This window comes from Podarcis raffonei, chromosome 9, assembly GCF_027172205.1.
Source record: "Podarcis raffonei isolate rPodRaf1 chromosome 9, rPodRaf1.pri, whole genome shotgun sequence".
Classification (NCBI taxonomy): domain Eukaryota; kingdom Metazoa; phylum Chordata; class Lepidosauria; order Squamata; family Lacertidae; genus Podarcis; species Podarcis raffonei.
The window spans coordinates 60,187,646-60,205,074 of record NC_070610.1 but is presented as its reverse complement, the minus strand read 5'-3'; the positions used below and the strand labels follow the sequence as shown (position 1 = coordinate 60,205,074).

The 17,429-nt window shown below is 41.3% G+C and overlaps 2 protein-coding genes and 1 long non-coding RNA gene across 17 annotated transcripts in view; 1 reads left to right on the top strand and 2 right to left on the bottom strand.

The window, feature by feature from the left end:
• The window catches only part of C9H4orf17 (chromosome 9 C4orf17 homolog), a 147,509-nt gene extending 131,998 nt beyond the window's left edge, over positions 1–15,511 (top strand). For 7 of the 12 annotated variants that reach the window (XM_053403993.1, XM_053403996.1, XM_053403994.1 and 4 more), the window contains 4 exons: positions 682–763; positions 2,547–2,718; positions 3,941–3,972; positions 4,561–5,009. In XM_053403993.1, coding sequence (XP_053259968.1) covers positions 682–763; positions 2,547–2,718; positions 3,941–3,972; positions 4,561–4,769 — 495 coding nt within the window. In that variant the 3' untranslated portion in view covers positions 4,770–5,009. Of the gene's footprint in view, positions 1–681; positions 764–2,546; positions 2,719–3,940; positions 3,973–4,560; positions 5,010–5,145; positions 5,211–6,286; positions 6,379–9,612; positions 9,885–15,467 lie in introns of those variants that run through there. The other 5 variants (XR_008332288.1, XR_008332286.1, XR_008332287.1 and 2 more) reach the window with 5 other exon arrangements.
• LOC128421341 (uncharacterized) lies at positions 1,900–2,574 on the bottom strand. Its single transcript, XR_008332289.1, has 2 exons — positions 2,484–2,574; positions 1,900–2,136 (listed from the first exon to the last, which is right to left on the bottom strand). It is a non-coding gene; the product is annotated as an uncharacterized LOC128421341 (long non-coding RNA).
• TRMT10A (tRNA methyltransferase 10A) lies at positions 6,222–17,220 on the bottom strand. Of its 4 annotated transcripts, none has more exons than XM_053404006.1 (9): positions 17,088–17,220; positions 15,999–16,280; positions 13,704–13,866; positions 12,662–12,733; positions 11,908–11,982; positions 10,804–10,953; positions 9,207–9,312; positions 7,865–8,011; positions 6,222–6,333 (listed from the first exon to the last, which is right to left on the bottom strand). In XM_053404006.1, exons 2-9 carry the CDS (start codon positions 16,190–16,192, stop codon positions 6,290–6,292), a joined length of 951 nt encoding a protein of 316 aa, XP_053259981.1. In that variant the 5' UTR covers positions 16,193–16,280; positions 17,088–17,220; the 3' UTR covers positions 6,222–6,289. The 4 variants fall into 4 exon arrangements, with proteins under 4 accessions (XP_053259981.1, XP_053259978.1, XP_053259980.1 ...); XM_053404003.1 differs by lacking the exon at positions 6,222–6,333 and adding an exon at positions 6,619–7,145; XM_053404005.1 differs by lacking the exon at positions 6,222–6,333 and adding an exon at positions 6,619–7,139.
• Between the last annotated feature and the right edge of the window lie 209 nt (positions 17,221–17,429).

The window sequence follows — 17,429 nt, the reverse complement described above, 5'->3', positions numbered from 1 at the left end:
AGCCAAATGGTGTGTACAAGAATGCATATATTACGGGGAAATGTGTGTAACAATGCATGCATCGGTGAATGTAACATACAAAATGCATCATATTAGGGGAAATTGCTTGCAAAAATGTGTACTTTTGGGAGAGATTCACACTTAAAAGGCTGTAACAGTGCCAGTTCGGCAGATCAAAGTGGTTGATGGGCATATAGGGGGGAAGACAATCCCATAAGTAAACTGCCCCAAGGCTAGTAAGGGCTTTGAATACTAATAACATTTGTTGCATTTGCTGCCCAAGCATTGGTGCTGCCACCACTGCATTGGTTTCAGGGGGCAGCAGGCAGGCAGCCACCATGGTGAGTTGTGTACCATACCCCTTGCTGGGTGCCCTCTGAGCTATCCTGTTCCCTCAGGTGTGGTGAAGGACACTGTCCCCCGGCTGATGTTTAAGTGCCACCCCATTTGGCTTTCCTATGTGTAACTGGGGTGGGGGTGTCATAAGAACAGAAGAAGGCACTGCTGCATCATGCCAATGGCCCATCTAGCACAGCACCTTTTTCTCCCAGTGGCCCGCCAGATGGAGAGCCTGCAAGCCAGGCCCTAAGGGCAACAACACTCTTCCCATTTTAGGCAGCAAAATGTATTGCGGCAGCCCTGACTGTAGTGCTTCATTGGTCTGATCTGTCCTCCTCCTAGATCCTGGAAAGGCTTCGTGATATTTTACAGACAGACTCGCTTGCAGAGATCCAAACCTGGTTATCAAAGGCAACTCTAAAAGGTAAGGAGAGAAAATGTGATACTTGCACATGGCTGAAGTGTCAACTGACTTTGGGCTGCATGCGGCAGGCAGGAGAGCACACCCCTCTTTGTATATCTATCTCTATGTATATAAAATCAGATTATCATTCCCTTTGATAACAAACTATTGGATGAATGCCTACCAGTTTAGAAGTGCCAACCCCAAATACGGTAGCAGTTTTTGCATACTTGAGGGATACTGAATATATAACAGAGGAGGTATCTCTCTACCCAGCTGTCACAGCTAAGCCAGCTGTGGCATGGCAGGAGGTTCTAAAGCTCTCACAATATATCGGGATGTTTCAGGAGGTAAGCAAATGAACTGACACCTGCCCAACCCAATATACCTCTATATAGCCCAGAGCTGTCCCAAGACATTTTGCTGCCCGAGGCAACCTACATTCATCTACATTCATCATCTCCCCACTTCTATGTACAGAAGCAGTTGATTCTTACTTCAACACTTGCATCCTCCACTCCCTGAGTGACGCTAAGGGGGTCCCACTAGATTAGAGGGTGGTAGCAAACTTTTATGTGTGGGGAAATTACCAAAGCGCTCTGGTCACAGGGAATGAGCCCCCAGATCCTGCCACCTAAAGTGATTGCCTCACTCCGCCTAATGATAGGGTGGGCTATACAATTCTCAGGTTCTGGCCTTGGACAAGAAAATGACCCCACCCCCGGCCTGCACCCATGCTTTATTTTATATATAGCATTTTATCCCACTCTTCAGCCAGAAAAGGTTTGCAGAGCAGCTGGTCTCTTGGAACAGCCTTGCACCACTTCTCTTCCCTCCTCTGTTTCAGCCTGATGCAATGGCTGCTGCCAGGTGACAGCTGATAGGAGGACCACCCCAAATTAGATTATATTTAATTTTTACACATCTCCTACTGTTGTGATGATTTAACAACAAATCTGTTGGAAACCAAAGAGGGGAAAGTGCTCTTGTGCTTGAATCCTGCTTATATGTTTCTCACAGGCATCATATGTGTTATATTTAAAGAACTTAAGATTTGTTTAAGAAATATTATGGAGGGGGAAGGAACCTGAATGGAGAAAAACCTGGAATGCATTTTATTTCCATTAGATGAAAGAAGTAGCATCACAGTTATACCCTTAAGATTAAGATCTTGGATATTTACAAGACTTTATTCACAAAGCATGTTTAGTCTGTGGTGCACACACAGATATGCCCATACCATCTTCTCCTATTTCTGGGAGTGTTCTTCCTATGAAATAGGCTTGTGTTGACCTTTCTCTGCCATCGAAAGAAAATGGGGAGTAGCCTTTCCATGCACACAGAAGACCCTGACATATCCATTATATTAATATTACTACCTGGTAATGTTGTACCTGGGACATGGGTTAAACCACAGAGCCTAGGACTTGCCGATCAGGTCGGCTGTTCGAATCCCCGCGACGGGGTGAGCTCCCGTTGCTCGGTCCCTGCTCCTGCCAACCTAACAGTTTGAAAGCACGCCAAGTGCAAGTAGATAAATAGGTACCGCTCTGGCAGGAAGGTAAACGGCGTTTCCATATGCTGCTCTGGTTCGCCAGAATCAGCTTAGTCACGCTGGCCACATGACCCGGAAGCTGTACGCCGGCTCCCTCGGCCAATAAAGCGAGATGAGTGCCGCAGCCCCAGAGTCGGTCACGATTGGACCTAATGGTCAGGGGTCCCTTTACCTTTAATGTTGTACCTATTTGAGTTGCAAGCCACAATATTTGGAACACAAGCTGCATCTATATTCCTGGTGTTTCAGAGAAGGAGTTTGTGTCCAATTTCATCCGTTCCGACGTGACCAGCCGAGATCTGCTGAATTATCAGAAAAGGGCACTGAAAGAAGCTGACGTAGAGGCTCTGAGTTTACGAGATATGCTGAAAGCTGAAAGAGCACTTCAAAATAAACCAGCAAGTGAAGAGAGCCGGCGCAGGTAAAATTGATAATGCATTGCCCTAGGTATGGTGCTACGTGGGAAGCCGCCGGGTTGGTCATTTGCCTTGTTTGCAGCATGGGCTGGGATTATTCACAACTAGCACTTTTTGCTCACCATGGATGGTGATGTTGAGATCTTGTAATTTACACAAGTAAAGCAGGTTGAGAAAGAAAAGGAAAAATCCATGTCATTTCCAAACCACCAAAAGGTATTTGACCATTAATGTAAGCTACTGGCCAAAGCATAACTTCTGACGAAACCAGCCTGTGTTGGTTCTAACAGGAAATAATCCAAAAACTTAGGTCATATCTTAAAAGCCAGTTGAGGGTAATAAATCTTGGTGGGGAACCATCCAGTATTGTGCATTTATCCAGGAAATCTGCTTTCTATTGCATTTCATTCAGTAGTAAAATTTTGAATGAGAGATACTGTCTCAGGCTACTACTGGCAGCACCTCTACTTTGGAACTCTCTTGCGATCAAGATCAGGAAGGCGTTTTCACTGTATTCTCTTTTCAGCCCCTGCTTAAAACTTTTTTTTTTGGGGGGGGGGGGAGTCAATCCAGACAAATATATGATGGAATTTTAAAAATTCTTTTTTTTACTGTTAAAATTTAACATCTTTAAAATGTTTAATTGTTTTAACTGTGTTTATTGATAATTTTACTATTTCTTGTTAACTGCTTAGAGGTTTTACTAAGATCAAGTGGCATTCAAATTTTGTTAACTATAATAAATGCTAGTTTATCTTTGCTCCTGAACTAAGGGGTCCTGAACTAAGCAACAGCCACGGCAATAAAGAATGTTGAAAGCGGAAACCACAAATTCCTGACTTACTGCTCTCACACTTTCTTTTTAATGAAAGTATTATCATTGTGTTGTATTTCTGTTCAAATCTGGATTATCTGCACATTGATTTTTCTCCTGTCTCCACCATCCATCCTAAAAAAAAATGTACTGTACCTCATACTATGCAGAATGCCTAATATTGTTCCAATTTCATGGAATTTTCTTTCAGCTGATATTAGACAGGCCACCTCCTTACTGAATACTTCTTAAAATTTCAGTAGGCATTTAAAGTCACTTCTGATTATATAGTTTTTAACCAATATTTACCTTTTTGTCTTTACTGTGTTCACTGTGCACCACTTAAAAGCCATTGTAAATAAACAGTATATAAACTGTATAAAAAAACCTAAGAAGTCTTCTTTCTTTTTTAGGCTTTCAAGCAGAGGAACAGTATCCAGTAAAGGTGAGAGGCTAGTTATGCATTGTACATTTTTATCCAGAAAAATAAGACCATGCTTGCAAGAGACTGAGCTCATATGTATTAAAATTAGTTGAGAGGAAGCCACATCATCTTGCCTCTTGACAGCATCACACATAACTGCTGTCATAGTGGCATAAATGAGGACAGCTCTGTCATTAGATGCATAGACAAAAAACCTTCAGTTCAAACGGCTTCGGTCCAGTATACCTGAAGGAGCGTCTCCACCCCGATTGTTCTGCCCGGACACTGAGGTCCAGCGCCGAGGGCCTTCTGGTGGTTCCCTCACTGCAAGATGTTACAGGGAAGCAGGCAGACGGCCTTCTCAGTAGTGGCACCCGCCCTGTGGAACGCCCTCCCACCAGATGTCAAAGAGAAAAACAACTACCAGACTTTTAAAAGACATTTAGGGAAGCTTTTAACAGACTATTGTACTTTAATATTTTGTTGGAAGCCGCCCAGAGTGGCTGGAGAAACCCAGCCAGATGGGCGGGGTAAAAATAATAAATTATTATTATATTTGTATTATTATCAGTGCATTAATGTAGCTTTGATTTTCACAATCTCTTTCAGACAGGGAGAGAAGTACACACACAAGAGAGAAAATCCGAATCCCAACTTCTGAGACTGTAGAGCGTTCCCCCAGCAAACTCACAGTTCTTCAAAGTCACCCCCACAGTCCTGCATTATCCCAAAACAGCACCCAGTTGCTGTACAACAAGGCTTACTCTAAGCGACACAACGCTGCTTCAAGAGGTGAGGCCCGATTTCAGAGCATCTGAAAAACAGCACAATGCTTTTCTTGGAAGATAACATGTACAGTGAATCTCACAATTTTTTCCAAAGCTCTAAAGTGTCATTTTTGTTGTTAGAAAAAGTTTATAGCCACACCATTTAGACCTTAAGAGTTTTACCTGCTAAACAGGTATTTGTAAAGTTTAAACACACATACACACAAAATACTGAATGTTAGAACACTGGTAAACAAAATGCTAAATAAACATTTTGTTTTTAAGAGTGCATGTCATTGTGTCTTGGTAATTGATATGAAAAGATATCGTGGACATTTTCATTCTTTCTGAATACAAATGATAGAAGTGATCTATTTCTGCATAATCTTCAGAATTTTGAATATTCTTTAAAATTAATGCACTGCAGGTCAACATTCGAAAAAATAAGTCAACAGTTTACAACTTAGTACAGCTCCCCTGGGCTTCATTCAGGTCAGTAACGCTTTAAGTGGCTATAGTATAGTCATTCAATAGCACTCCAATTTGCTGGATTTTAGTGGAGTTCATATCGATGTAGTTTGTTAGGACTGGGATCAAGACAATTCATTAAGGGAGCCCCTTCTAGTTGGCTGTTCCAAGAGAATCCAGCTATTTACTCAGATCAGTGATATTAACCCAAAAGCCAGAATGAAAGGAAATGCAATACGCTCTCTTTCTAACAGATTTCAAATGAGCATGCAGCATGTAGCCAAACTATGGAACTCAAAGGCAGTGATGGCCGCCATAACTCAGAACAGTGCTGATGGACTCCACTGTCAACATTCTGGCAATTCAGTTGCTCAGCGCTAAAAGGCACCTTTTAATACCCACAACCTAGGTTTCAAGTTGTGCCACCTACTAGACACATGTCACACCAGTGCCAAGGGACCTATTAGCCACTAAGCCAGTTTTTAAGGTCTTGTTACTTACATAAAAGAAACACCTGCTTACACACTTTCCCTTAATTTCTCAACCCAATAAAGTTTTAATATTGTTGTTGTTAGCATTAAGTGGTATATAAATAATATCTTCCAGTGTACTTGCCATGAAATCTATATTGGAATCCAGAGCACTATGCCCAAATGATAGGTTTCTGCAGGTGCACGGATGGGGAGGGCAATCCAATTTCTCTTTCGGGCTACAGCTCCTTGTGTCACTTCTGTGAATGGTTCCCCAGCCTTCAGAAAAAGCTTGGGGAAAATTGAGGGGCTACAGTGAGATGAGGGCTAGAAAAGCCACAGGGCACATATGGAACACCATATATTGCCCTTTGGATACTGATGCACAGCCATCTGTTTATTTACCCTAGCATAAAGTTGCAGGAGGAAAAATAATGCCTATGCCCTCCAATTCCCCTTCCATCTAATACCCATGTGCACCTGCTCTTTTGCTGACTTGAGTTTCCCACCAAAAGAAGAACCAAAACAAGTCAGAGCACAGAAATGATAGCCAAGACTATTCTGGTGAGGTGGTCACATTTCATTGTACTATAATAGTGATATGGCCCATCTTCAAACTCTTTCCCCCAGACACTAACAGCTGAGTCTGCAGTCTTCAGGATCCTGTCTGTCTGGGGCTACGGAAAAGACTCAGATACACAAATCTAAAGTCATAATAATTTAAATAGCCATACATCCATGTCAAACACTTCATAAAAGTGTGCAGACTGCAACCCAATATTCCCGGGCACATATTTATATAACTTGCCCTAGGGAGTTATTAAACATGCCATTGGAGATTTTGTTCCAAGTCATTAAAATGAAAAACCTCTACAATGTACAATAAACATTCAGTATGTTATGGGAACTGCACATAGTCAACTATTTTCTTAAAAGGTAGTTAATGCAATAGAGACAGCAAATAAAATAGACTTCCATGGGAACTTTAATATTAGTTTTTAAAACAGATCAGACTAAGATTTAGTGGTTACCAGTGCCAAACAACCAGAGCAGTCTGTTGTGAACATGATGCAGGTGCCATTAGCAAGGCAGGGAAAGTTATGCGGGTTAGCTGGTGGTATTCTCCTACTGAAAAGATACGCAAATTACATGAGATGTGCAGCACATAGTAACACCCCCACAAACATTTAGTGCATTGCTTCTTATGAGAAGAACAAGCGTGGTATTGAAAACAGTGTTAGATTTGGGCTCAAAACCCTACTCAGTCATGAAGCTTGAAAGGTGAATTGGCCATGCTGGCTGGGGCTGATGGGAGTTGTATTCAATCATCTGGAGGGCACAACGTTGGGGAAGGCTACTGGAAGCCACTCATTTACTCTAAGCCTAATTTAACCTGCCACTTCATTCTTAAAATGCATTGCTAGATAACTGAAATGATTCAGCTGGCCCTGGAAGTTCACCCTTAGCAGCTCTGTTACATCAGCTTCTCCTTACAGAAATACAAAGAGGAAAAGTATTTCAGTGCATATGTGCATATGCTATTTATAACATGAAGACTACAGACACAAACAGGACTGTACAAATCATGATCTGCTTTGTTTTTTTAATGGGACAAAATTAGTAACATAAAATGCATTAATGAAAGTTTTATAGCCTAAATATCATAACAGAAAATTGAGAGTGATGGCTAAATGAATGCCTCAGAAGACAGGAATTAAATTTGAATGGAAAACTGGGTTGAAACTAGCAAAGTTATGTATTTAATACAAAACTCTGTATTCAAGGATGGGGAAATGAGATACACAGGTATTAATGCGGAACAAGTGATTTGGCAGTAGTACTTGTGAAAACAATCTTGGCATGGTCAATAAAAAGCAGAGGTGCTACTCAAACTTAAAAGCTCCCCCTTCTGGCAAATATTAAATAAAAATAATAAAAAGAAAAATATATATCAGCTTCCTTGGGAAACAAAGTTTTCTTTAAACGCCCTTTAGCAGGCTAAAAAGCCACCAAAAATCAAGTATTTTCTAAGTAGTACAAGTCCAGATCTGGCAAATAAAATTAGTGCTTGATAATAACAGATAAGCTATGCAGCACTCCATAAACAACTGTACACTGCAAGGACAGCAAACCATTCCCATCTTTGGATATTAAATATTTAAATTAAATTAACATCCAGAGATGCTTATTCGCTATCTGAGATTTCACCTTGTACCATTTCTGACTTCTGCCGCTCGCACATGGTGGCTTCAGTTGTCTCATTTCGTGGTTTGGCTCCTTTCCGTTGTGGCAAAACGGTGAAAAATGCTTCCTCCCAGTCTCTCTTTTCCAAGAATGCAAGGATGATTTCAAACACTGCAGCAAAAAGATCACATGTCCTTTAAAAATAATGGAAGTGTCTGACAGAATTAGAAATTTATTGAAGTTATGAAACTAAATTTAATTATAAGCTCTGCAGCAAAAATAAAGGTAGTTAATCATACACAGAAAGATTCAACAAGCAAAGCTTTCACTCCTGCCAATATTATATAGCATTTTCAGCTATGCAAGTAGTCAGCATGTGTTTGCTGTGTAGGAAGCAATTACCAAGTTTCCCCTAGTATTTCTTGTTTAATTGTCTAATGGTCTATTTATGGGAGTGGCAATTAACATCCATCAATTGAGACATAATAACTGGGGTAGTGGAGTGGTGTGCATTGTATGCTTAGTTTCTTTGACTTTCAGGTTTTATCATTACTGCTGAAATCCAGTGGATGTGAAGTTGAAAAATAAAAGCTAGTTTCTTGTTCTGAAAAGTTGGCTTGCTATCAAATAGTCAGCACATGTGGCAAGTAATGGTACTGGTCTCTGACATTTATGAAAAACATGCCTACTAGTAAATTTGGAAACATCTAAGAATTGGTGGAAATTAAAAAGAAAAAGAAGCATACAGCTCACTTTATGTATTTTCAAACTGTAATAAACATGAGTGGGGCAGCGCGAAACAGTTTTAGAACTCTGAAAAATCAGAGCCTTAAAACATGGGGAGCCTCCACAAGTACTGAAGGCTCCCCACTCCATTGTCCACATGTGAAGGGTGATGAAAACAAAGAGTAAGAGCTAGTGTGCTCATCCCCACTACTTGCTGCCACATTTACTATATGCAGTTTCAGAATCCTTCAAGAGGTCTAGAGTACTACAAAGCCACTACACACAGGTGAATTACTGCGTTACCTGTGGCACTAGACCAAACGACTGTGTTTTCTCTCACTCACTGCTACAAAAATAGTATTATTATTATTACTACTACTACTATCACTATTATTATCTACTGAATCACAACATGTGGGTGCTAAGTAAAAAATACATCTGACATAATGAGATAACAGATGACAATGATCTCAGATGAATGCCACAAAGAAAGTATAGGCAAAAATCAGCAAGGTCCATATTTAAACCATCAGCTTTTAAAAGGAGGAGGAGAACAAAGAAAAGTGTCGTGCATGAGAACATTTGACTATACACACACTTATTCTTCAATGTTTCATTTTTTGTTTACTTTCATCCTTACCATGATTGACTGCCAGAACTTTCCGACTGTTCATTTTCACAAAGATCCCTAGTGGAAGTTGTGCATGACTTATGCCTTCTTCTTGTGCTCTTTTGTATGTAATGCCCTGTAATAAGACATGGAAGAAAAAGTGATTAATTCTGATTATCAGATCTGTACATTGTGAGAGTTTCACAGAATATTAAGAGTTTTGTCATCTATCTATCTATCTATCTATCTATCTATCTATCTATCTATCTGAGGGTACATAGTAGAAGTCATATGGCACAACTAAAAAAAGTTCCATACAGCTTATATATAGTTTGTTTCAAATTAGTAAAATGTTTTGCAACTATATCCTAAGAGGCTTTACTGTTTGTGCCTTATGTGTGTTCAAACAAATAACTTGATGCAATTCATACTCAAGCAGGCAAATACAGCTCATTTACAAGCCGGACTTTGCAAGACACCTGCAGGTCAGAGGTTGCACAAAAATACTGGAAAATTCGCTCTTAAGCAAGTATTTCCCTGAAATTATTCTGTGTGCTTTAGTTGCATGCCACCTTCTTATCGATGAGAAGACCCACTATGAACCACTCAGATTTCTAAAGGAAGAACAAGAGGATTAAGTGGTTGGTATGTTTACTATCATCACCCAACTGCTTGCTCTATTTGTAAATTCTAAATATTTTCACTTAAGCTTATGTTCAGCATCTCTATTTCTTACAAACACTTGGATATGCTACTTGGGAGTCTATTCTTAGTTACTACCATTAGTATATTAAATATGATTAAAATAACCATCACAGAGAATGATCTGTTAGTTTCAGCAGCAACCACAGAAACGCTGCTGATGTGGCATTTGCTGTAGCTGTTTTAGGGATCATACTACAGCATGGGCCGCAAATACCAAATTGTAAATTTCATGTACAGAATGGTGACAGAGGGGGGGAAACAGAAGCCAACCTGAAAACTCAGTATTCCTTCAAATTTGTTTCCTGAGTCCTGGTGCAGGGTGATTAAATGCACTGTAAGCGCTTCACATTATACTCCATCAGAACAGTGTGGCTTTTTAACCCCTCTGCTTTTCCAGTACATCCCTCATGCACAGAAAGATTTCTCTGGCAAGTGGAGTATGATGATTTATTAATGTCTTCTCTTCCCAGCCTTCCCACAACTGTGGGGCAGTAGATAGTCTGTCTTTCTTAGTTTATTTGCCTTTAGTTTGACCTCTCTGTCTTTCCAAATATAAATTGCTGACACAAAGAATTTGCATTCCAAATGCTCAGTCTGATGTGACTAGCTACTGAAGGAGGCAAAAATGCGCAGAAGCAACCACCAATTCTAAAAGAGCAAAGCCGGGGGGGGGGGCTTTTAACAGAATGTTTGCTGCTCAGTTTCAAAGCATTCAATGAGGAAGTAACTCAAGAATGAAAAATCCACTACTTTAGTAGATGCTGCCAGGTGCTCAGAAAAGTAGCAACCTGCCTTTCACATTATAACATAAAGCAGCAGCTTAAAATAATCATGTTCCATAGCATTCTATGCACATTAACGGAGTTCAATGGGACTTCTTTCCAAGTAAACATACACAGGATTCCACACATTAGTTCTCTACCTTGTGATGATTGTGATCCACAAGACCTCCAATGACATAGGCTTTGGACTCATCTAGTTCATTCAGGACTTCAGGAGAGTCTGATGTAAGGTACACAAGGTCTTCTTTCTTCATCAGTTCACTATAATGTTCTGATTTAATGTGGATATCCTTCAAGACACAAATACATTAAATAAATTGTCTTAATATTCAAGGACTTTCTCAGAGAACCAGTCAAAGTGGTAGACACAGTTACAAAAAGCAGCTACATTCGACTGTTTCTTCTACATGTGCTATAATGAGGTGGGTGTGATTTTAACAATGTCACTGGCTCTACTTAGAAGACTAGATGAGATTTTTACCTCCACCTCCAAGACAGAAGGAAGTCAATCAGTCTGTCTCAAGAGAACCTGCCCAACATTACATCTTGAGCAGATCCTCTGAATCAAACTACTTTCTTGTCAAGAAACATGTCCCAATCAGCCTGGATACAGAGCAGAAAAACTTGATTCATGACTGGCCTCAAAACAGCAGAATTTTTTAAAACAGCAATTGAAAAAGCTGCAACAAGGTCCTTTTGTACATATGCACATTCACTTAGGAATTGCAATACTATTCTCTTCCTCAAATTTATCAATCTTCACTTATAATTCAGAAACCCAGACATAAACAAAGCAGCCTTCTCACTCAAACTACCAGTTCATAATTGACTGGACAGAAAATCATCAGACATGAAAGGAGGAATTAAAAGAGTTCACGACACAATCTAATAAGCTAGAAATGATGTGGTTAAGAATTCCCACCTCATGTGTTTCCTAAAAGCTAGTAGTGATATAGTTGCAGCTGCCAGACTGGTGACTGGGAGCAGCTGCTAGAAGATCTACATTGGCTCTCAGTATGGTTCCAAACACAATTCAAAGTGTTGGTATTGACCTTTAAAACTCTAAACAGCCTTGGTGCTGTATTTGTACTGAAGGAGCATTTGTACTCACATCATTTAGCCCAGGCACTAAGGTTCAGTTCCATGGGCCTTCTGGCAGTTCCCTCACTGCATTCATTTAAACACACAAACAGGATGAAAAAGTGTTCACAACAAAAGTTAAGCAAATCTGAAATTGCCAGTACCTTCCAGTTTACCCATCCTTTGTCAGTTTCATTCATGTTGTCCTTTAGCTGGCCTCCATGGCTAGTCAAGTAAAACTTTGGAAGACAAAAAGGCAAAAGAAGTGTATAATGTTGACTGCTAATATCTAACTTCTAATTAGGTACTCCTCTGTCCCTAACAATACAAGCATATATTATTTTTGAAGGTGTTCAAATGGATTTTGATTATTTTAGCTTTATTAGTTTGAGTAAAACTCAAAACAGGGTTTAACAAAACAGGATTTTGCCCAAAATGTTCCACAGCAAAACACAGTGTGGTTATGGCCTATTTATATAAAAACCAAATATTTAGTCAATTTCAGTCTTAATTTAATCTTTGTACACCCTGCATTTTAAAAAGTGCTTAAATGAGTACTCTATTGCAATAAAATGTAGTGATACAATAATTAACCAGCCATTAAATACTTCTACATATGGCAGGATGGCTACCTTACTTTGCTTGTGTTGTGTTTTGGACTTGGGATTAGACAAACACACAAGTACACTAAAATATTAACTGCATGACAAGATTATACCTGTTTTTAGGCATACACAGATATTTGCACTGTCATCTTAATAATATATTGAAATGCAAGTCTGACAAAAATACTGCCAAACTATGTATCTGTTATTAAAGAATATATTTTCATTTTTGGAAGGAGTGGCCTTTCACATTTCATGTATATAACTAACTGGTCCGAACACAAAAATCAGAAAATAGTTTACAACAACATACCTGTACAGGATGGAGTGCTTTGCGATTTTCTGCATAACATCTCTGAATTTGCTTGTGAAGTTTCTTGACATCCTGTATACAACACAATTTGTTTTTATATTGTCCTTCAGAGAAAGCACCACAAAATGCTTTAACCAAGAGATTCAGAGACGCTAAAGAGAGAGAAAGGAAACTTTTAACTGACAAAAAGTTATTTCTGAATAGAACATTTATTTTTGGAAAAGAAATATTAAGTCACTATAAAAAATAACATTGCAATTAAATAATTTTTCAAAGATCTTACATATTCACTATTGTACTTTACTTAAAGTTCATCATGTTGAAAATAAAAAATACTAATTTACAAACAAGTTAAAACTGAAAAGGAAATATCTAAGCTGCAATTCTATGGGTGCTTATTTGAGAACAAGCCCCTCTGAAATCAGTGGAACTTTCTTATAATCAAGTGTGTACAGGACAGTAATCCTAGTCTAACCACTGTAATAATTAACAGTGATGCACAATTCCTTCTAGAATTAGAAGGAATTTCTTCACCATGTGCTTTCAACTGCCATTCATTATTAAGTACAGTAGAACAAACATTTTAGGAAAGTGAGATGCAAGTGTCTCCAAGCCTATTGGACACTAGTGGTGCTCACTAAATACCAGTGTTACATACTACCCTCTGTTGTAAAACAGAAACATTATACAGTAGTTTCAATCTCAATAGCCTTATTTTACTAACATATCTGTAAGTCTCTACAGCCCTACACCACAGCTTTCCAAACTTTTCATGTTGGTGACACACCTTTTAGACATGCATCATTTCGTGACATAGTAATTCAGTTTTACTAGGAAACCAGAGATTAAACTAACCCCTTTCTAGCCCTGGGAGGAGTGCCAAGAGTGTTCACGTGACACACCTACGCACTACACGCAACACACTAACATGTGGCAACACAGAGTTTGGAAAGCTCTGGCCTACACTATTATAGGCATACCCTAATAACCAAACAAAAGCACCCTAAATAACTTGCTTCTGAAAAATATAACCTTCATTTACCTTTAGCTCCATTAAATTGTCAAAACTGCAATCTATAATAAGGCGAAGGGTACTAGGAACAACATCTCTACGCAAACGTTTCCTGAAACTTCCGTCGTTGCTAGATTCCAACTGAGACTGGCGCTCTTGTTTTCTCTTCAGGCGTTTTTCTTTACGTTTCTGTCTGAAAGATAGCAATTTGTAAACACCCAAGTGCCATGGTATTAATTATACAATGATTCTGCACACATATGCAATATAAAGAGATGGTAGTAGATAAGTTAAGCACTCTAGTTCACCCATCTTGTCTCAAGAGGCTTTTAGCACTAGGGTACAAACACTTTTATACAGTGTTTCTCTTCAAGTGTTTTGTGTTTTGACCTGAAGTGCTCTGGCCTCTCTGACTTGCTGTCTTGTGCCCTTGCACTCGCAATGCCTAGTTCTACATACACACCCTTTCTTTAAATGTTCATCAATTTCATCACCTTCATCCCAGGGGAAAGATTTGCTGTTATCCTTTTGCAACATAAATACAGTGGTACCTCAGGTTCTTACCGTATTTTTCGCACTATAGGACGCACTTTTCCCCCTCCAAAAATGAAGGGGAAATGTGTGTGCGTCCTATGGTGCGAATGCAGGCTTTTGCTGAAGCCTGGAGAGCGAGAGGGGTCGGTGCGCACCGACCCCTCTAGCTCTCCAGGCTTCAGGAGAGCCCCACCGCCAGCCCCACAAGCTCGGGGGACAGCGGGAGAGGCGCAGCGCGCCCTTCCCGCTGTCCCCCGACTTGGCTAGAAGGCTGGCGACGGGGAGAAGCCTGCTCCTCCCCGTCGCCAGCCCTGCAAACTCGGGGGACAGCGGGAGAGGCGCAGTGCGCCATCCCGCTGTCTCCCGACATGGTTTGGAGGCTGGCGACGGGGAGAAGCCTGCTCCTCCCCGTCGCCAGCCCTGCAAACTCGGGGGACAGCGGGAGAGGCGCAGTGCGCCCTTCCCGCTGTCCCCCGACTTGGCTAGAAGGCTGGCGACGGGGAGAAGCCTGCTCCTCCCCGTCGCCAGCCCCGCAAACTCGGGGGACAGCGGGAGAGGCGCAGCGCGCCCTTCCTGCTGTCCCCCGACTTGGCTAGAAGGCTGGCGACGGGGAGAAGCCTGCTCCTCCCCGTCGCCAGCCCCGCAAACTCGGGGGACAGCGGGAGAGGCGCAGCGCGCCATCCCGCTGTCTCCCGACATGGTTTGGAGGCTGGCGGAGGGCTTCCTCCTCCCCCAGCCCCGCAAGCTCCCAGAGCGATGCGAAAGCTGCGCGCAGCTTCGGCATGGCTCTGGGTCCCGTTCTGGGGGAGGGGGAAGCTCAGGCTTCCCCCGCCCCAGCCCCGCGCCTGGGGGGGGGGGATAAATTTTTTCCCCTTTATTTCCCCCCCAAATCTAGGTGCGTCCTATGGACCGGTGCGTCCTATCGTGCGAAAAATACGGTAATTCATTCTGGATGTCCATTCTTAACCTGAAACTGTTCTTAACCTGAAGCTAATGGGGCCTCCTGCTGCTGCCACGCCGCCGGAGCACGATTTCTGTTCTCATCCTGAAGCAAAGTTCTTAACCTGAGGTACTATTTCTGGGTTAGCGGAGGCTGTAACCTGAAGCGTATGTAACCCGAGGTACCACTGTAATAGCTTTACTCTTAGTCTTTCATAAGCAACTGTCTATAAAAAATGATCTTATACAGAATCAAGGAAACTGCTCAAGGAGAAACAGTTATCAAAGCAGAAGTACAACTGAACCTATTATTCTTTCCAGTGTCTTGACTGGGACAAAACAAAAGTTTTAGACAAACTTCTGCAGCACAGAAAAAATGGAAAAGGAATATGAAGAGAATGTTGGTTAAAGCTCAAGAACTCCATTGCAACTGTTAGCCATGTTGTGGGATAGAAATGCCAAAGTCAAGAAGATAGATGCACAATTTCCTTCTTCCATATCTGAATGATGGAAGGCATGAAAACAAAAAAATTATACACATATTAAATCATATGTGAAATGTATTAGATTCCTGTGTCTCATTTATTCTAATCAGGTGATTATACCAAATGCCTAGTGTAATGTAAAACAAATATAGATTTTGCAGTAGTTTCTAAGCAGGTTTTTATCATGCAGTCTTGCATTTAAATAAATGATGGTTTTCCCTAACACATTTTTTCACTTCTCCCCACAGTAATGGGAATAAAAGGGCATGACAGAAAGCTTTTCTTTTATACAAATTGGGGATAGAGAGAATATAACCTGAGCCTGCTCAGTTATTAACCCACGCTTGTAACAAGAAATAACCCATACTTGCGCAAGTTTCTTTGTTCTTCCCACTGTTTCTGTTTCATTAGCTTCTTTCTTTGCCTCTTTGACACAGCTTCAATATTCTCCATCTTTTCCAGTAATTCATTTCCCATTTGATCAAGGTTGCACTTCCCATCTCCTTTTACATCAGTAACCTTGGATGCCACAAGGTTTTCTGGTAGCATTCCTGATGACATGAGCTTTCCAATTATCTTACTTTTCTTTTTTTCCTGAAGATGCTACAAATGTTGGAATCAATATATTGTACAACTTCTGCTTCCAATACTGTGGATAAAATAGAAGATTTAATATTATTTTAAAAGTGTGCATAGAAATCTTTGTTTGTTAGAACTATAACCCCAGGCAATTAATCTCAGAGAAATTTACAAGACTAGGAATGTAACATATTGTTTCCAACCTATTTTCCTATTATGTTGTAAATGAACCAACATGGAGGATAACAAGAAAACAAAAAAAGCCACCAGTATATTTCTAAAAATCAGTATGCTTTAATGTCAAATCGGTGGTTATGAACAAAGGGTAGCACACGTTTAAGGCACGAGGCAAACAATTTGTCACCTCAAATAAGCCATACGATGGGCAGATGTCCTAAATTGGCAAGAAGCTTAAGGAAGTGCGTTCAGTTTGTGAAATTAAGAGCCTTGAGGAGGCTTACTGAAGACGGACATAATTCACTGCGGAAGAAGCTTCAGCCAAGTCCGCCTCTTCTTTTACCTGAAGCTGCGGCCTCTGGCCTTTTATTTTCACGAGAGCTTCAACCCATTTGTAGCCTCTTAAGACAATTGGAGCTGCTCTCGCTGCGACAGACTAAACGCGGCTAAGCCGTCTCTGGATTCACTTATTATTATTACTACTGTTTAAAAAGAGAGAGAAAAGCCCAAGCGTTTTAAAAGGTGTGTGTGGGGGGGTGTCCGTTATCAACAGCTTCCCCTTCGCTACCAATCGCCGCCCTGAGGCGGGTGGGGAGGGAGGCAGGAAGGAGCGCCCGGCCGAATGCTGAAGCGGGGAGGGATACGAAGAAACGCGGCTTCCCGCGCTTAAGAAACAGGAAAGGAAAGGAAAGGAAAGCACCTGCCTGTACCCGCGCGCGCCAACCCGCAGCAACACCACCAACAAACGCTGTGGGCCGCGCGCCGCCAACCGTCTCCTCACGCGCTACTTCAGGCTGAGCGCCGGAAGCGGGAGATGCCGGCGCGCGGCAGTGACGCAAATCCCCTCGCGACCACGGGCGGGCTCAGGGAAGGAAGCTCCGCCCCTGGCGGACGGGCGGGCGAGCGACTAGCGCGATGTTTTGGGGTCCTAAGGTTGACGCGCCGACGTGTTGCGGCTTGTACTTTAGCTGACTCCGTCGCTACCTGCGTGTGCCCGGCTTTACCAACCTTATACGAAAGTTAACACGGCAGTGTTGGGAAC

What these genes read in the sequence shown, in the direction of transcription:
- TRMT10A (XM_053404003.1), bottom strand. Translation starts at nt 16,192, where the DNA reads ATGTCATCAGGAATGCTACCAGAAAACCTTGTGGCATCCAAGGTTACT. An exon ending in GAACAAAGAAACTTGCGCAA is followed by an intron (nt 13,867 to 15,998) that starts GTATGGGTTATT and finishes GCTATCTTTCAG; the next exon opens with ACAGAAACGTAAAGAAAAAC. An exon ending in ACAATTTAATGGAGCTAAAG is followed by an intron (nt 12,734 to 13,703) that starts GTAAATGAAGGT and finishes TGTTGTATACAG; the next exon opens with GATGTCAAGAAACTTCACAA.